The following is a 19,603-nucleotide window of genomic DNA, read 5'->3' as shown; positions in this document are numbered from 1 at the left end:
ATCTTCTTTCCCCACCAGACTGTGAATTCTTTTTTTATGTTAAACCCGTACCTTCCGTATTGGAATCAATACTGTGTTTTGGTGGCAGAAGAGTGGTAAGGGCAAGGCAATGAAGGTCAAGTGACTTGCCCAAGGTCACATAGCTGGGAAGTGTCTGAGGACAAATTTGAACCCACGATCTCCAGTCTCTAGGCCTGGCTCTCAATCCACTGAACTACCCAGATGTTCCCCAGACTGTGAATTGTTAAGAACAAGCCAGCCTCATCTATTGTTCCATCCTTTCCTAGGAGGCAGTAAGTGTGCTTAGCAAACAACTTTGATTGACTCCTTTCCCTAGCTGTTGCATACCGAAAGAGAAAATGACATCTCATTCTTGCAGTGTCTAAGAGATCAAGGAGAAGCAGCATGGTATAGCCCAGTGGTGTCAAATAGAAACAGGGCCACTAACCCAAATCCTGCCTGTTAGCCACATATTGATTTACAAAACCACATATTAACATTATCAATATTCTATTGTATTATTTTTTAGTTTGTTAAATACTTCCAATTTACCTTTTAATCTGGTTTAAGCCATCCCTGGGGGTGTTGCATCTGCAAGGAGACTTTGTCAGTGCATGTCTGACATATATGAAAGATTCTTGGACTGAGTAAAGGAAAGTTAGTCTCACTTCCCTTCTTAGCTTCTGTTTCCTTATCCATATGTAACTAGTGTTAAGTGGGGGGTATTTTGGTCAACTAAATGTCTAGAGTCTGGAAGATTTCTCTTCCTGAATTAAAATCCCTGAAATAAAAACCCTAGAAAATAAACCCCCAAAATAGTGAAACAATTAACAACTTTAGCAAAACTGTAGGATATAAATTAAACTCACATAAATCATTATTAGCATTTTTATATATTAACAACAAAATCCTTCCAAAGAACTGTTGGAGTTGTTGGGGGGGGGGGCTTGAGGAGAACCCCTGGGGTTCAGGAAGGGTACCTTTTGCAAGGATCCAAGACTCCGAAACTTAGCTTAAAAATAAAAAAAGAAATCTATTAATTTACAAGGTAATGTTAAATCTAGCCAGGAAGGCTGCCTCCTAGGGGGAACATAATGGATCGAAAGCTGTTCCCAGATGACATGAATTCTGGGGCCTTTATATTCTTTAGGACAGTGAAGACATGACTCTAGGGTAGAATGCACTGAGGTATGGGTAGGGAGGGGGTTGGTCATCTGACCAGGGTCTGCCTGAAGACATAGGGGGTGACCCTCATAATTTAGGGGACTTGACAGGTAGATGTCTTAAATAAAACCTGATGGTATCAAGGCATAGTCTGGAGGTGTATCTTTTAGTCCATCTCCAATCTAAAGGATGGTCCAAGGAGGATAATCCTCTCAGGGTCTTATCTGAATTATCAAATGTTTGGGGTTAGGAATCACAAGGATTAAAGAGAGCAAAGGAATTTCCTTGCTTATAGTTTGCCTGAAACACTCCTGTGGTTTGGGGGGTACAATGCCCATGCCAGTCAGATGCAAATGAAAGCAGATAATCTTTCACAATTGTCTATCACGGTTTATTTTGGTGTCTTTGTCCTATATGAGTCTTTTCTTGCAACAATGACCAATATAGAAGTATTTTACATGATAATACAAGTATAATCCAGATCAAATTGCTTGCCTCTCTGAGAGGAAGGAGGGAAGGAAGGGAGACAATTTGAATCTTGTAGATTTGGGAAATGTATGTTGAAAATTATTATATATAAGTGAGAAAATAAAAATATATTTGAATTTGTAAAAATAACAACAAAACCCAGCAGGAAAAGATAGAGAAATTCCATTTAAAGCAACTGTAGACAGTATAAAATAAAAGAAAATAACCTGCCAAGACACACCCAGGAACTATATGAATATAAATACTTGGTATATATTGTAATACAATATAAATTACAAAATACTTTTCAAACAAAGACATCAAAACAGAGAAATGTTAATTGCTCATGAATAGGTTGAGTCAATATAATAAAAATGACAATTCTACCTAAAATTTTTGAGTAACATCCCATAAAACTATCAAAGAATTATTTTATAGAGCTAGGAAAAAAATGACAATTCATCTAGAAGAACAAAGTTGAATTCTGGAAGGCAATTTGGAACTATGCCCAAAGGGCACTAAAAGACTGTCTGCCCTTTGATCCAGCTATAGCACTGCTGGGTTTGTACCCCAAAGAGATAATAAGGAAAAAGATTTGTACAAGAATATTTATAGCTGCGCAGTTTGTGGTGGCAAAAAATTGGAAAACAAGGGGATGCCCTCCTTTTGGGGAGTGACTGAACAACTTGTAGTGTTAGGGTCCGGGTTTTTGCCCCCCCCACCACGGAAGACCAATAGAGGATGCAATTAGCAAGAGGGTCATTTGTTGAACTGGTATGCACCAGGGGAACTCAGCTATTCAGTCAAGAGAGTTCAGATGGTCTTTGTGGATGCTGGAATATACCCTCCAGCATGCATGGCCCCCCCCCACCCCCACCCCCCAGTTCTCATCTGGTAAATACCATTGTTACCAGCATTTATGGCCCCTAAATTCTCATCTGGTAGCTGCTGCTGGGACCTTTGACATATTAACTTTCAAGGCCCGGCAGTTTCCTGTTCAGGCCTCCCTCATTAGTATATGCTGGTGATGGAATACTATTGTGCTCAAAGGAATAATAAACTGGAGAGATTCCATATGAACTGGAACGACCTCCAGGAAGTGATGCAGAGTGAGAGGAGCAGAAATAGGAAAACAATGTACACAGAGACTGATACACTGTGATACAAAAGAATGTAATGGACTTCTCTACTAGCAGCAATGCAATGATCCAGAACTATTCAGAGGGATATATGAGAAAGAACACTATCTACATCCAAAGGAAGAACTGTGGGAAAAGAAACACGGAAGAAAAACAACTGCTTGATCACATGGGTCGGTGGCTATGACTGGGAAAGTAGACTCTAAAAGATCACCCTAGTGCAAATATTAATAATAATGAAATGGGTCTTGATTGATGGCACATGTTAAACCCAGTGGAACTGCGCATCAGATATGGGAGGGGGGCTTGGGGGAAGGGAGGGAAGGAAAGAACACGGATCTTGTAACCATGGAAAATTATTCTAAATAATCTAATTAAATAAATTTTTTAAAAAGAACAAAAGGTGAAGAATATTTAAAGAATCAGTGAAAAAAACTCTAGTAGTACTCAATATCAAACATAATATAGTTTGATGATGACATAAATAGTCATCAAAACAATCTGGCACTAGCTAAAAAATGGAGCAGAAATAGAGCAGCTAGGTGGTATGGTGGATAAAGCAGTAGGTGTGGAGTCAGGAAGACACAAGTTCAAATCTAGCCTCAGACACTTACTAGCTATGTGACCCTGGGCAGGCCACTTAACCTTGCTTGCCTCTATTTCCTCATTTATAAAATGAACTGGAAAAGGAAATGGTAGACCCCTCTAGTATCTTTGTTGAGAAAATCCCAAATGGAGTCAGGAAGAACTGGACACAACTGAGCAACAAGGAAAATAGAGTGGTGGTTCAGTGAATAGATTAGGTATACAATATGTGGCAATAAATGACCATAGTAATTTAGTGTTTGATAAATCCAAAGATCTAATTTTTGGGGGCAAGAACTAGCTACTTGACAATAACTGTTGAGAAAACTGGAAGGCAGACTGACAGAAACTAGGCAGAGACCAATATTTCATACCATATGCCACAATAAAGTCAAAATGGGTATATGATTTAGACCTAAAGCATAATATCGTAAGCAAATCAAGGGAACATGGAAAAAACAACCTATCAGACCAATGAATAAGGTGAGATAGAAAGGAAACTTGGGAAGAAAATAATTCTGATTCCATGCAATTAAAAAATATTTTTCAGAAACAAATCCAATGCAGCCGAAAGCAGAAAGCAGGAAACTGGGATAAAGATTTTATAGTAAATTTCTCTGTTAAAGGCCTCATCTCTTAAAGTAGTGAACTAAGCCAAATTTATAAACATAAGAACTGTTACCTGATTGGCAAAGGCAAAGGATATGAACAGGCAGTTTTCAGGAGAAATCAAAGTTATACATAGTCATACAAGGTAATTTGGTGGAGAGGGCTCTAGTAGGAGAGAAAGGAAAGGAATTATGTAAAACAATAGTGTCAAACTCAAACACAAACAGGGCCACAAAACTCATACCAAAGGATCCTTGCTTGTAGAAAACCACATATTAATATTGTGATGTATTTTTATTTATTTTGTTAAATATTTCCCAATTACATTTTAATCTAGTTCCCATTTTACTCAGGAGTATTTCAATAGCCTTTGACAGTGTCTTATGTATAAGATGATGCTTAAGCTGTATCTTGAAAAGAGGGATTCCACAAGATGGAAGTGAGGAGGGAGTGCATTATAGGCATGTGGGATAGCTAAGTGAATGGCGTAGGGAAGGAGATGTAATATCTTGAGTGAGGATTAGAGTAAGGTCAGTGTAGCTAGTCTGAAGGGCATAAGATGTGTACATTGAGCCTGGAAAAATAAGTTAGGGTGATATTTTGAAGGGCTAAAAAGTGAAACAGAGGACTTTATATTTTATCCTAGAGGCAATGGGGAACCAATGTAATTTATTGAATAGGGGAGTGACATGCTAATCAGATAAATTAACTGGCAGCAATATATAGCATCTACTAGAGTAGGAAGAAACTTGAGGCCTAGAGAAAGAACACTTAGCAGGTCTTTGTAGTAATCTAGGAGAGAGGCAAACATCTGTTCTCCCTTCTCTAATCAGTGCCTTTCTTTTCAGAACCTGGCAATATGGGATTGTCATTACCCAAATAAATTCAGGAACAGTTGAATTTGGCTCATTTTTCATACTTCTCTGGGAGTATTCCATTTCACCTACAAGAAACAAGCTCTTAAATATTTCATTGTGTATTTTATTATATAAAATGTGTGTGTGTGTATAATACACATACACATTAACTTTTATAGAACTTGTGATTTCATCGATAAAGAGAACCCCTCTTGAAAAAAATGCAGACATGAACCTGCTTTGCAATTTGTAGCCTTAGGGTTGCCTGCATCAACTAAGGACATCATGAGTGATTTGTAGGAGTCATAAAGCCAGTATGTCAGAAGTAGAATTTGAACCCAATCCTTCCTGATTGAGGCCATTATTACATAAAGCCTTCAAATTCTAAAAATGGGGCCCATTCCTAATCCCAATGGCGAAGGAATGGAGTTTTTCCCCAGGCCCATAAGAAGTCAAACTCTGGCATAAAAGAATTTACATCAATAGGAGAAATCTACCCTCATTATACTTTCTTCCTTTACCCATTTTGACTCCTTATTGAACTAGTTCAACTACACTGTTCTTTTTTCTCAAATTCCTTGCTCCCTTGTCCTATCAAAGATCTTTCCCTGCCAGCCCTCTGCTTTGGATTATTCCCACCATCCACTGAGTTAGTTTCTATTCTTGTGCTAATAAAGGAAGTTGGAGAAAATCTTCAAACAGTGCTGGCTGGATCCTCTATATGCTACTTTCTTTTTTCCAGGTTTTCCAGACACTGCTCTCTCCTGGTTTTACTCTTAGCTGTCTAACTTCTTGTCAGTCTTTGGTGGATGATCTTCCTTGAGGGTATCCCCTAAGGCCTTATTTTGGGCCACCTTTTTTTGTTTTAAACTCTTTTGCTTGGTGAATTTATCAGCTTCCAAGAATACAATTACCATCTCTATTCAGATGATTCTCAGATATTCTCAGAGCTAGTCCTAACCTCTCTTCAGATCTCCAGTTTTGCATCCCAAGCTGCCTATTGGACATCTTGAATTCAATATGGTCAAAACTGAATTCTTTTGGCTCAGACTCTCCCCTTTTCTAAATATCCCTATTTACTTTCAAGAATACCAACATCTTCCCAGTTACCCAGCATCACAATGCAGGTATCATCCTTGACCCTTCACTCTTATCGCCAGTATCCAATCAGTTGCCAAGACCTACCTATTTGATTCTACATTCTCTTCCACTTTGCTACAGGTCCTTATTACCTCATACCTGAACTACTTCCCTACTCCAGACTATTCTCCACTCATCTGTCAACTTGATCTTTTTAGAATTAGGTCTGAACATGTCAGACCCCCACCAAAACTCCTTATCACCTCCAGGATCAAATATAAATAATCTCTCATTCAGAGCCCTTCCTAACTCTGCCCCTTCCTGCCTTCCCACAATTCTTACATTTTATTTCCGCTCTCTGTGTCCTTTGGGATCCAAGGTGTACTGGCCTACTAGTTGTTCCTCCCACAAGACATTTTATCATCTGTGCATTTTCATTGGTCATCCCCAATATCTGGAATGGTTTCCTTCATTTCAACCTCCAGGCTTTCTTTAGGAATCAGCTAAAATCTCATTTTCTGTCAGAAGCGTTTCCTGATACCACTTTAATGCTAGTGCCTTCTCTCTGAGGCTATCTCCAATTTATTCTGCATATACCTTGTATGTACACTGCCATTTACATGTTGTCCCCTTCTGAGATTGTTTTTGCTTTTCTTTTTGTCCCCAATGCACAGCATATTGTCTGGCACATAGTATGTTGAATTAATATATAATATTTACATATACATAATATAATAATATAAAATAATTAAAGAATATTTAACAAATGACTTGGCAAATCTTAGTCAAATTGGGAACTCTGGTGAAAATAACTCCCGTTGTTGAAATAAGACTTAAGAACTAAAAGCAGACTGTTGTGAACTGACATAGCTAACTCCATTTTGTTCAACATTTGACTTTTGGCTGTATGTCTCAGCATGTACTGCAGGGAAACAATGTCTCTCATCCTTCAATATCTCCCTTCCTCCTAAGTATTAAACAAAAGAGGAACTCAACTGAAATACTGCCGCTTTATCTTATCTGATAATACCACTTAGCAAGTACTTATTGACTGACAAAATAAGGGTTCCGTTTTCTTAGGGCTAATGTAAGGCAGGTAGGTGACGCAGTGGATGGAGTGCTGGGACTGGAGTCAGGACCTGAGTTCAAATGCAGCTTCCTGAACAGGTGAAGGAAATGGCAAATGACTCCAGTATCTTCGCCAAGAAAACCTCGGATGGGCTCGACTCTCCAAGGTAATAACACAGCATCTTCTTTTGTTGTGCTAAATGCCTGCTCCCGGTTCTCGGCTGCTCTGCCGGAGCTCATCTCTTTCCAGCCTCTAGCTCACTCCAGTAGCTTTGGAGGGGAAGAACTCGGACTTGCCCTCTGCTGAATCACTAGACGCACGTTTCCAGTGACTGCGGGTTAGTAGTGTGACTCACAAGTAGTGAGTCTCATAGTAGTATGTGCACTGTATGTATGAATAAACTGCGGTTTAACTGTCTCCTATGTGGGTTTGTATATTGGAGCAATAGCCAGACATAATGCCCCGTTCTCAAAGTTTTTCCTTTGGAGTCTCACCTCCCTCCAAACCAAGCAGCCCGTAGGGGCCCTTTTACCCATTCGTCTCGGGCCCCTAAAACCCGGGATCCTTTTATTTTTAAAAGACCAACAAAACCAAGACCTCTATTTCTCCTCTCAGTGGTCCCTGCTCTCTTTCCTCCAATCAGCGCCTGTACCTTGGGACGATGGCATTGTGGGAAATGGAGGCTTTTCTCACTGCTCGCCTACATTGTGCACATACCCTAGGTGTGAAGTGTGGAGGGGTTGGGCCTAAATGATCCCAGCAACCCTTCAGGCAACGTCCACACTCCCCCAACCCAGGGGGCGCTGTGCAGTAAGCTTCCCAGCCTCGTTTTTCTGGCTTTTCTAGCCATCGCTATGGTATCGTTTGTAGTTTTTTCCGGAAGAGGCGGGGAGTGGGTGGGGTGGAGAGGTGCTTCCGCTTCCGGTGGAACCAGGCTTGGCGGTGGAGATGGCGGCGGCAGCAGCTACTGCGGCGGCCTCTTCGGCCTCTGGCTCTGGGGGCCCTCGAGAAGAGGCCGAGGCTCCGAGCGTGGCTTGGAATGAGTCCCAGCTCCGTAGCTATAGTTTTCGAACCCAGCCCATCCCTCGTCTAAGCCAGAGTGATCCTCGGGCAGAGGAGCTCATCGAGAGTGAGGTGGAGGCAATGGGAGAGGGATGCAGAGGCAATGGAAGAGGGAGGCTCGACAGGCCCTGCTGGGGGTCTCTGAGAGGAGCTTAGAGTGGGAAAGATCGGGGGAAGATATGTAGGGAAATCCTCTGAATGAGGGGGGAGAGAGAAAGGGGAAGAAGAGATCAGAGCTTTGAGAAAGAGGTAAGGGTGCATCTGAGGAAAGTTTGGGATATCTGAGCTTGCTGACAGTAAGGCTGTCCGAACCTCAGATTTGGAAGAGATGATTTTTCTGAGTTCATTAAGGTGTGGAATTAAAGAGAATTGGGTGGGATGTGTTTTCATTGAGTGTAAAGTGGCAGGGGTGTTCTGAAGGGGAGATCGGGAGGTTCTGAAGAAAGTTGGAGATGGTTGAGTGAAGTTTGGTAAAGGGGACTCTGCTTAAGAGTGGGAAACACAAGGAAGGAATGAGAATAAGGTTCTGGGGATGAGGCATTATGATAGGAGAATGCCAAAAGAATGGATTCTTGGGGGTCCTGGAAAGAATAGTGATCACAGGGCTGTGCCTTGCAGGAGTGGAACTTTGAGGGACTGCTCTCCAACTTTTTTTTTTTTGCCTGGTGCTCTTTCCTCAGGAGCCTGTGGTATTGACTGACACAAACTTAGTGTATCCTGCCCTGAAATGGGATCTCGATTATCTACAAGAAAATATTGGCAATGGAGATTTCTCAGTGTATAGTGCCAGTACCCACAAATTCCTGTACTATGATGAGAAAAAGATGGCTAACTTCCAAACTTTTAAACCAAGGTCCAACAGGGAAGAGATGAAATTCCATGAGTTTGTAGAGAAGCTACAGGACATACAACAGCGGGGCAGTGAAGAGAGGTAAGATAAGTAGGAGTTGTACTGAAGTGAGGCATAAGGGCTAGAATTGGGGTAAAAATATAGATTTCATCTCTTATTCTTTCTGATACCCTGTCAAAGGCCTATATAGTACGGGAATTGCAATCTTAGAACTCTCCCTGACATAATCCTTAGTCTCATTTTTATGTTTTCTGGTGGTCTAACAGCCAAGGCCAATCCAGTTAACTTGGGATCTATGAAGTGACTGATGGGTAGGTAGGTAGGTGGTTGCTTTTTGATTGTGATTCAAGATCCTTGTCTCTAGAAACAATGTTCTGGTTAGGGAAGAGTGAATTGTAGATGCAGCTTTTTGGACAGTTTACATTGGTTCAGTGAGGAATACTATTATTGTACATTCCCTGAATTGTCATGTTCATCTATGTCATGTACATGCACATGTGTGGGAATTTGACCCTGCATCTTATATCTCACCTGTTCATTGCTTTTGGCATGCACAGTTCATTTCTCTTTCTAAAGCAGCTCCTGTTAGGCCCTACATGAAGCATTTGTAACCTAGGGTTGAGCTTTTCTTTGAGCACTTTTGCACATGGATGTTTGATTAGATCATCTTTGTTTGGTCACTTCACCTCCAACCCTCATCCTTTCTCTGGTCTTCCCAGCACTGTGTTGCTTTACCCAGTTCTGATTCTTTTGATGACAAGTCATCGCTGAAACAAACTTTGTAAACTTGTTTACAAAGCATATTTCATGAATTTTGTTTGTTTGATTTTCTTTACTTTTGAGATAGTTCAAATATTGCCAATACTATAAGGTTATTGATAATCCTCTAGGCACCTCCTAGAGTATTACTGCCATGTTTGGCCTTGGATGTGATTTGGCCAAGTTTATATGAGCTGCCATTTCCTGTCAGTGACACCTGACTATTTTCGGGTAGGAACAATCTTCACATAAGCCATATACTTTATTTTAGAAAAGTTGGAGGCTTTTAAAAACATACTGGGAATTCTTCACTCTCATGACTTTCTGAGGTTATAGGTTTGATGTTAGAGCCCTGAGATATAGAGGAAAGGATTTAGATTTCCCAGATTAGTATTGGCTATTTGCAGCTGTTCCCTGTGGGGATCATGCCAGCTCTGGGTATGGGTTTGTATTTCAGAATGTGGGGAGGCTTTGGCTGAGTATGTATGCTAATGAGACTTTCTTCTTGGGGAATATAGGTTGTATCTGCAGCAGACTCTCAATGACACAGTAGGCAGGAAGATTGTCATGGACTTCTTGGGTTTTAACTGGAACTGGATTAATAAACAGCAGGGAAAGCGTGGCTGGGGGCAGCTGACCTCCAATCTGCTGCTCATTGGCATGGAAGGTAAGAGACTAAGCAAGAATCTAGGAGAAATGGTTGTAAGTGTTGAGTGATCCAGTGCTAGAGTGATCTCCCCGGCTGATTGTGGGCCATACCAACCTAAATTTTAGGGGCTTCTCTGAAGCATTATCAATCTTTAGCAGCTTTTATCATGTTGAGAAGATTGCTAATCTGGAATGAGATGTTTGTATTCTAGCAGGAGATAGCATCTTTTCAGTCATTCAGTGAGTATTTAGATCTTTTATATTTGAGCTCTGAAGACCATTCATCTGTAGGTTCTGATTCCTCATGACTGGACTTAATGGCACGGGTCAGTTCTGGTTGAAACAATTTCTTTTTCAAGCCCCCCCCCCCCCCCCCCCCAGCTCTTTGCTGACCTAACAAGTTCATATTTGAGTTACCATAGACTTTTGTTTTCCTGGATGTCTGCCAGTAGTGGGCAGTGGAGGAGCAGATCACTTTCAGTTTCAAGGGAATACATGAACCATTACCGTTGAGGAAACAGTTCTGGGCTGCAGAGATTATTTCATTTCCATCACTCAGGAATGTGTACTAACATCCTTTAGTATTCTGTAGATTCTGGAAGAGGTTATAGCAATTAGCCTGGGTAGAGAGGAGAAGATTAGGATGGGATTGGGCATGTGCTGTGAGAAGCTTAAAAGCTATTCAGGAGAACTTCATGGTGCAGGTACCAGTTCATGCAGTTCAGACTGCCTGGCCAGCTTCATTTAAGAATGGTATGTCTGTGTTGCTCTTTAGTTTTCAGTGTTTCTTTATGGGTTTATTTAAAATTCTTCAGGTGGACTTTTTGCATGTCCAAAGGATATTAGCCTTGGAAATTGAAAAAGAAATTAGAGTATAAATTATCATTTTTGCCAAAATTATAAATACCATTTTGATATATTACTTTACTCTTGAAGAGATAACAAACTATTAATTTTGTCATTTGCAAATTTTTTAGCTCTTGATGTTTAACGAACTTCTTTCAATTTAAACGTCCATCACTTAGATATTTTGCTGGAATTCGTGATTGTATATGCTGAGAATTAGCTCATTTGTATATATGTGTTTTTGTACGACTTTGAATTTTGGTGACTTTGGGTCCATGGGTGAGTAGTGAGTCTGAGGGTTCCCAAACATTAAAGAAATTTGATCCTTCGGTATTTTCATGCAGCCTCTCTTAGATAATGTATGTTAACCAAGGTTTTGGCAAACTATATAACTAGCTAGTCTTGATGCTTGTTTTTCTACTAACTGGACTCAGAATGATTTTTACATTTTAAAATAAAAGTTTGATTATGTTTAAAATCATAAAAACCATTCTTAGCTTATGGGGATGTACAAAAACAGGTAGCGGGACAGATCTGGACTTTCGGACATCGTTTGTCAGACCCCCTACTCTGGCCTATTCAGTATGTATTCTGCTGTGGATGACAAATATCTTCACTCTTGCAGGAAATGTGACACCTGCTCACTATGATGAACAACAAAACTTCTTTGCTCAGATCAAGGGCTATAAGCGATGCATCCTGTTTCCTCCAGATCAATTTGAGTGCCTCTATCCATATCCTGTGCACCATCCCTGTGATAGACAGAGTCAGGTGAGTTAACAGGGTATGGGGGAAGGCAATCCATTCTTATTCATATTTCTTTGTCATTGAGGGAGTGGACTCTTATATTGATTTTTTTTTAATTTAAAAAAAATCTTACCTTCTGTCTTAGAATCAAGATATTGGTTGTATTCTTTTATTTGTATTGTATTGGTTCCAAGGAAGAAGAGGGGCAAGGGTTAGGCAGTTGGGGGTAAGTGACTTGCCTATGGTCACTCAGCCAGGAAGTATCTGATTTCAGATTTGAACCCAGGTCCTCCTTTCTCTGGGCTTGGCACTCTGTCCATTGAGCCACCTAGATACCCCTATATTGAATCTTTCAAGTAAAAGTAGCTAACCTTGCAGATAAGCCAGAATTATATTTTGGGGGAGCAGCTGGGTAGCTCAGTGGATTGAGAACCAGGCCTAGAGATGGGAGGTCCTGAGTTCAAATTTGGCCTCAGACACTTCCCATCTGTGTGATCCTGGGCAAGTCACTTAACCTCCATTTCCTAGCCCATACCACTCTTCTGCCTTGGAACCAATACACAGTATTGATTCCTAGACAGAAGATAAGGATTAAAAAAAAAAAGAATTATATTTTAGCATATAAAATTATTCTGTGTTTGTTCTCACTTATAACCAATTCCCAAGACCTCTGTATTTTATCTTTGATGCTTTTGGGTAATAGTGCCCTCTATAGATCCACCTCTATTTCATTACCCTTTTTTACTAGAGCTCATATTGTCTTGGACTGCTCTGGTGTGCTTGGACTTATCTTTAGATCTCTTAAAAAGTTTAGGCTCAGATCCAGATCTTCCCATGTTTTGAGATTGTTCTATTAAGCTATTGAAGCTTGTCAGGTATAGAACAGGGTGGCTTGTATTTATCATAGGAAGTCTTAGGCAGAAGTGGGGGCAAGTTGACCCTGAGCAGTTAGAGAGGAGTCAATTGGCTTTCTATAGAAAAAGGCTTCTGACATGAAAGATTCTTATCCCACCAGAATACTTTTGTTTGTGCTTTGACAGAGCATATCCCCAAAATCTCAGCACTTGAAACTTTTATGATAAACACCCAAACCTTTAGGTTCTTCAGCCATTTCTCAGAATAACAGGTCTTAGGAAGGATCTTAGGATCTTCAGTTTGATATGTCCTGTCATATTATTCTCTGATTGTTTTATGTGTTTGGTTTGCCTCCCAAGTAAGTTATAAATTTCCTAGTACTATGCTGTCTTCTCTTTTTACTCCCTAAAACCTAGCACAGGGAAAGTGATCAGACCTAGGCTTTCATTGGTATGGAAAACTCATAGTTGAGGAAATTTCTTCTACTCATACAGGTACTACCTAAGTAGATATCAGTAAATGCTCATTGGCTGATAAATTTCTTCCCTCCCTGGATCTGCCAGGTGGATTTTGACAATCCTGACTACGAGAGGTTTCCCAATTTCCAGAATGTGGTTGGCTATGAGACAGTGGTTGGCCCTGGTGATGTTCTTTATATCCCTATGTACTGGTAAGTAGGAGATGGGTGGTGGGAACAGTGTACTCATATTATGACATGGTGTGATGTCCTTCAGTTGAATGACAGTTCTCTCTTCTGATAAAGGCAACCTAGTATTCATTATTTTTACCAATAAAAATCCCAGAAGGCCTGTTGGTCTTATTTCTTTGACATTTGGAGACTGAATAAAAGTCTTAAGAGTCTTAGTGCCATTGACCTCAGTGGTTTTAGGTGATCATCAATCCCTTAGCTATTTTTATTTTTTACCCTGGACCCTGTGTAGTTCTTATTTCACTTAAAAATACCCATGGCAGAATTGGAATGTGTTGGTTTATTTTGTTGCAGGTGGCATCACATAGAATCATTACTGAATGGGGGAACCACCATCACTGTGAACTTCTGGTACAAGGTGAATATCATCCTCATGGGGTAAGGGTGGTGATGGGAGGAGGTCAGACTATGGTGTGCTTGTCTTGGGGCTTAGCTTCCCTGGTGAGTGAAGGGTTTCCACTATAGAAAAGATGACTTTTTGGTTCAAATCTCCTTATGGGCAGAGGGGGGCCAAGTAAGTTTAGCTTCCTTGGCAAAGGGAAGAAGGGGTGAAAGATACAATCTTCAGCTTTAGACTTTGCAGAGCTCAGGGAGGTACCCTGGGGAGTAGTTTTGTCTTAGAAGAGGTTCATAGAATCTTGCCCTCACTACTATGACTTTCTAAACCTTTTACTGAGGACTAAATGCTAACCAAGATAGTATTCCTTATTTACCTGATCCCTATTTACCTTTCCCCCTTTTTCTGCTTCTTTCACTATAATAATATTTAACATTTACATAATAATAGTTAGCATTTATATACTGCTTTAAGGTTTGCAGAGTGCTTTATAAACGTTTTATTTGATCCAACAACCCTGAAAGGTAGGTGTTATTATTATCCCCTTTTAACAGTTGAGGAAACTGAGGCACAGAGGCTAACTGACTTGCCCAGAGTCTGGTAAGTGTCCAGGGTTGGATTTTTAACTCAGCTCTTTGTGATTCCAGGTCCATTATTTTTATCTATAGGATCACCAGCTGTTTTATATAGTGCCTTATAAATACACTTAAGATTTGCAAAGAACTTTATGTACATACAGTAGTAAATTTGAGCCTCAAAACAACACTATGAAGTATTTTTTCCCCTTTTTTTCCCCACTTTTCTATGGATGATGGGAAACTAAGACTTAGAAGATAAAACTTCACCCAAAGTCACACAATTCATGTCCAAGACAAGATTGAGCCAGGTCTCTCTTGACTCACTCACATTCACCATCTGCTTCTTTTCTTTTTCCTGCCACCATATACTCTTTTTTTTTTTAAGAGTACATTTAGCAAATTATTTTTTTAGTTAATCTATTTTTTCTCCCTCACACTTTGCCCCTTAGCAGGGAAGAGAGGAAAACAAAACTCAAGAATATTAATAATCAAAACAAATTCTTCCATTAGCCATGGTGTTTTGTTTTGTTTTTAATCTCATTTTGCAAGGTTTATGTTTTTTGGGTTTTTTATTTTCAAAGGGGGAAAAGACAATACAAATTCAGAAATAATGTGCCAGTATAAAGTAATATAAAGTAATTAGAAATATGTGGGGCAGCTAGGTAGCACAATGAATAGGACTTCAGGCCAGGAGTTGAGAGAACCTGGATTCGAATGTGACCTCAGACATTTCCCAGCTGTATGACCTGGGCAAGTTACTTAACCCCAGTTGCCTTAGAATCTAAGACAGAAAATAAGGGTTTTTTATTTTTTTAAAGAAGTACATACATATCAAAAAACATATCCAATCCCTAGCAGGTGATACCTAAATTTCATAAACTTCTCTTTATAGTTCATAGAATCATAAGCTTTAGAGGCAGAAGGGATCTTAGAGATCATCTCATCCAATGTCCTCATTTTACAGATGAGGAAACTGAGGCCCAGAGGTTAAGTGACTTGCCCAGAGTCACACAGGTGGTAAGTAGCAGAGCTAAGATTTGAACCAGGTTTTCTTACTTCAGTTCCAGTACTTTTCCCACTATACTGTATAGTTCTTTTTGCCCAGCTTGGCCTATTGTTTTGTTTTACTTTTAGATCTAGAGCTTTTAGTTCACTCTTGACCTCTGCAAGAGTGGTGTCTTTACTTCCAAAACACCCCATAGTTCTTTGGGGATTTGTCAGTTTTAGTGTTCTGTTTCAGTCACTATCTCAGGCCTGCTTAAGTGACTTAACTCAGGAATCCCCCCTTCCTTCCTTTCATCTTTTCAAACAAGTATAATGCATTGCTTTAAAAAATAGAAAACAGCACAGTACAAAAAAGCTCATGGTCAAGTGGAGAGAGCACTTGATTTTGAGTCCAAGGACTTCTGTTCTCTAAATCCAGGCTGCTTGCCTAGTAGCTCTGTGATACTGGGTAAACCACTTCCCTTTTAAGGGTCTCAGTTTCCTCAAGTATAAATTGAATGGTTGGACCAAGTTACTTCTAAGGTCCCTTCTGGCTCCTAATCTGTGCTCTTAGGAGCCCAAGTTTCCATTACAATAAGTACCTTTTCAAATAGAGGTATTTTCCAGAGTATCCAATGGTTCTGCCTGTTCTCTGTCTAAGGACTTAGGGGAGACCAGCCAATAAGGATAACTTCCTGAACTGCTGCTTCTTTTACAGGGGGCACCTACCCCTAAGAGGATTGAATATCCTCTTAAGGCTCATCAAAAAGTGGCCATAATGAGAAATATTGAGAAGATGCTGGGAGAGGCCCTAGGGAACCCACAAGAGGTATGACTAGCCCTGGTTTAAGGCTCTAGCCATTGGGTGTGCAGGGTGTTGATGGGCAAAGACAGAATTTGTATTGTCAGCCTTGGTTCCTCTTATTTTGGAGACTCCATGAAGGTTACGGGCATCTTCAGAAACCCTTGTTTGCTAATGAGTGCCAAGCTTGGCCGACAGATCTATGGAACCTGTTCTTTGCTGGCAGTAATATTCCCCATGGGGCTCGTGTGCTAGCTGGGGGATCCTCCAGGGGATTTTTGAAGATTGGGGAGAGAGCACTAAAGCGTTTCCCCGCATGCTCACAGCTGTGCCAAGGCAGCTCTGGGAATTACTGGGAGCCACTTCTCACAGAGGTGCTTCACTGTCCCTGTGAGAACACAGAGGAGTTGGGTAGCTGTGAAATACTCGTCTCCTCCCCCTGAAAGGGGGTATTGCCATCTTCAGTGCCCCAGAGACCCTTGGGGGGGTCTTAGGTTTACGTTAGTCTTAATTGTATATGATCTGATAGGGATGCATAGCATCCAGAGTTCTTTGCAGAGCCTGCAGAAAATATGCACATGTGTGTCAGTTGTCTGTTCAGAGATCAGCTCCTCTGTCCCCTGGGGAAGAACATGGCATCTGTTTATCAGCTCAGCACAGCAAGAGGCTGCAGGGCATTGTGGGAGAGAGTTGATGCAAAATAGACTGCAGAGGGTGTTGGCCATTCCCTCTATAATGCTAGGTGGTCTCCACCCTCATCCTTCCATTGGAGAAGGGAGGGAATAGAGGATGAAACTTGAGCTATGTCTAAAAAACAACCCTGTTCCCATTCCTGGCCAAGGTCTTCAGCAGATGCCTCTTGTTTACATTTTTTTTTTGTCCCTGTCCCAGAGGCCAGGGAGGAGGTGTGGGATTATTGCAGGTTCCTCTGTGACTGGATCTTCCTGTATCTGCACAGGTGGGCCCCTTGTTGAACACAATGATCAAGGGTCGATACAACTAGCCTGCCTGAAGCCTGAGGCCTCCTTCTGGGTGACTGCCAACACTCCCATCCCATCCCATCCCATCTCGTCCGGTTCACGCTGCTTCGTTGATGAGGACTGGAAGATCCAGAGTGATAGTAATTGCACGCAGCACTTAACAGACTGGGTTCCTGCCCCTGCCTCCCAGGGCAGGAGTGTGAGGTTAGGTGGAGCAATTAAGCAACCCACCCTCCTCTGCTCCCATCTTGAGTGATTTCTTCCTTTCCTACTTGTGTTTCTACTCACTCTTCCTCCCCAATTCCTGCATTTAGTGTGGAGTTCCAGCTCTGTGTCATTGTCTGTCTGTTTTTGTGTCCTTCCCCCAAGGCCCCTGAGGCTGTGATGGAGCTCCCATCACTTGGCATGATGTCCTACAGCCTCACTGCCATGGTCTGGGTAGGGGAAGGAGCCACATCTACCTGGATCATGTTGGCATCTTTGAATGGATTTTGTTGACTTGATGACTAGTCTCCCAGGCTCCCGGATGTTTCAGCCTTTCTTGTCCCCATTCTGGCTTGATACTCTTCCTGTACACAACAGTCTAGTTTGATTTGGTACAGCATGGGTGTGTCTTGGGTACCACAAGGAAGAAGGATCTACCTGGCTTGTGTGTGTACATCTTTGTCCTCATACTCTGGCCAGGATCTGCCTCCCAACACTCTCCAGTCTCCACTCTGCCAATCCTGGCTGTGCTACAGGACAAGGAGCTGCCTGGCCTGAGTGTGCCTCTGTTCTGATGACCACACTATGGCTGAAGTCTATCAACCAATACTCTACATGCTGACTTGATCCATTTCCACTGGGTACTACTGCAGGGAAGTTGCTGCCTGACCCACCAAGATGATTTTTAATTTGGTTTTTCGCCTATTAATACTGGCTGGGCCTTGCTGCAACAAGCTTGAGGTTTATCAGGTAAAACCTCTGGGGCTCAGGAATCCTCTGCCTAGCTCCTTCCTTTTGGGTTGAGCTTCCTGACTTTCTTGCTCCCAACCAGCTACTCTCCCCTAGAGACAATGGGAGGGTCAGTGATGGGAGCAGTTGACCCTAGGATCCAAGAAGTGAATTGGAGTCTTCCTGTCCATTACTTGAGGGAGATGAACCAGAGCCCTTGCCATCTCTCCTACTTCTGGATATATGGATGCTCCAAAACTCTGAAAGTCCCTCAAGAATCAAGGTAGCTACAGCCACCAGGAATAGGCTTTTCCTTGGTTGTCTTGAGCAACAGGGGCTGCCCTTTTGCAGGAAATCTTCCTAGAAGCAGTGAGGGAGGAAACCTGTTTTATTTTTTCCCTTTTTGCCAAAGGTTTAACTCTTCAGTGTCTGAGCAGTGGTTCTTGTCCCCAGAAGCTCAGCTTATAATGCACTGATGGACTGGTGTATGTAGGGGAGGGGGTGTTTACTTTTGTAAATCCCTGTGCTTTCTATGCCTGCCCTGATGTTCTCTGTGATGGGAACAGGGTGTGTGTGAGTGTGGAAGACACGGTACCTTCTCTAGTGTAGTTCTTTCAATAACAACCAATTTTGGGAAATTACTTGAGTGCTATATGGTCTGTGTCCCTTCTTGTTCTCCCATCTGACACTTGAGGCATTATGGTGAGAAAAAGGGCAAGGAAGCCAAACCTTTGATGGGTGACCTCAGCCTTTCTCTTAGACTTTCAGTTGTGAGTCAGCAGCAACCTGTGCTGAGCCTCTCACAAGCCTCAGGATTGGAGGAACAAATAACTGATTTTCAGGGCTGCTCAATTTGGATTTGAGGACCCAGCAGAGGACATTTTATAACATGAAACTGGGTTAGGAACTGAGTGACATCCCTTTCCCATCCTCTGGCTTGCTTTGCCTTGCTCTCTTGATATTGTCAGACTATTTTGGCTCCAAAGAGTTTGAATCTGAATAGAGGCCCTTTTCCTTGGATGGTCCAGAGGAAATACCTCTGGCATGGATGTCCCTGTAAATTCCCTTACCTGGCACAATGCAACACACTTCAGGGTGTCACCACTGACTGGCCACATAAGGAAACAGTACATGCTGTGGGATTCTGGGCCAGTGTAAATGTCACTTGTTAAGAGGTGGGAACTTCTTCCCCCACCCCCACCACAAATACAAAAAAAGTTCTGGTTATGCAAAGTCAAATATTTGTTGGGGGCTCTGGATTGAGGGGTGGGTGGCTCTTCACAAAAGTGGAGCAGATGCCCAGGACGCCTTGGGGAGATGCAGCTTCCCCTACAAATCAGAGCTCTAAATTACAAGGTTTTTACCAACGGGAACAGTTGGGGAAAGTCGTCTGCTCATTTGCGTAATGGTTTCTGTCACTGGTGATTAGACACAGGATGAAGGAAAAGAAATTTGACAATTAGGAATGAGCGATCATTAATCTGAATCTGTTAGGAGACAGAGGGGAAGGATCTCATCGATAAGGAAGACTGACCCAGGTGC

At 41.6% G+C, this 19,603-nt stretch overlaps 1 protein-coding gene across 2 annotated transcripts; it reads left to right on the top strand.

Moving 5' to 3' along the window:
• Window positions 1-7,855: 7,855 nt before the first annotated feature.
• Window positions 7,856-18,702, top strand: HIF1AN (hypoxia inducible factor 1 subunit alpha inhibitor). Of its 2 annotated transcripts, XM_001363622.5 has the most exons (8): window positions 7,856-8,105; window positions 8,714-8,964; window positions 10,161-10,309; window positions 11,762-11,907; window positions 13,302-13,408; window positions 13,742-13,805; window positions 16,065-16,175; window positions 17,107-18,702. In XM_001363622.5, the coding sequence occupies exons 1-8, from the start codon at window positions 7,920-7,922 to the stop codon at window positions 17,149-17,151; spliced, it is 1,059 nt and encodes a 352-aa protein (XP_001363659.1). In that variant the 5' UTR covers window positions 7,856-7,919; the 3' UTR covers window positions 17,152-18,702. The 2 variants fall into 2 exon arrangements, with proteins under 2 accessions (XP_001363659.1, XP_056661430.1); XM_056805452.1 differs by lacking the exons at window positions 16,065-16,175; window positions 17,107-18,702 and adding an exon at window positions 15,327-16,046 and having other exon boundaries at window positions 7,882-8,105.
• Window positions 18,703-19,603: the final 901 nt, after the last annotated feature.

This window comes from Monodelphis domestica, chromosome 1, assembly GCF_027887165.1.
Source record: "Monodelphis domestica isolate mMonDom1 chromosome 1, mMonDom1.pri, whole genome shotgun sequence".
Lineage (NCBI taxonomy): Eukaryota > Metazoa > Chordata > Mammalia > Didelphimorphia > Didelphidae > Monodelphis > Monodelphis domestica.
Note: the sequence above shows the minus strand (reverse complement) of the source record. Positions and strands in the feature narration are given on the sequence as shown.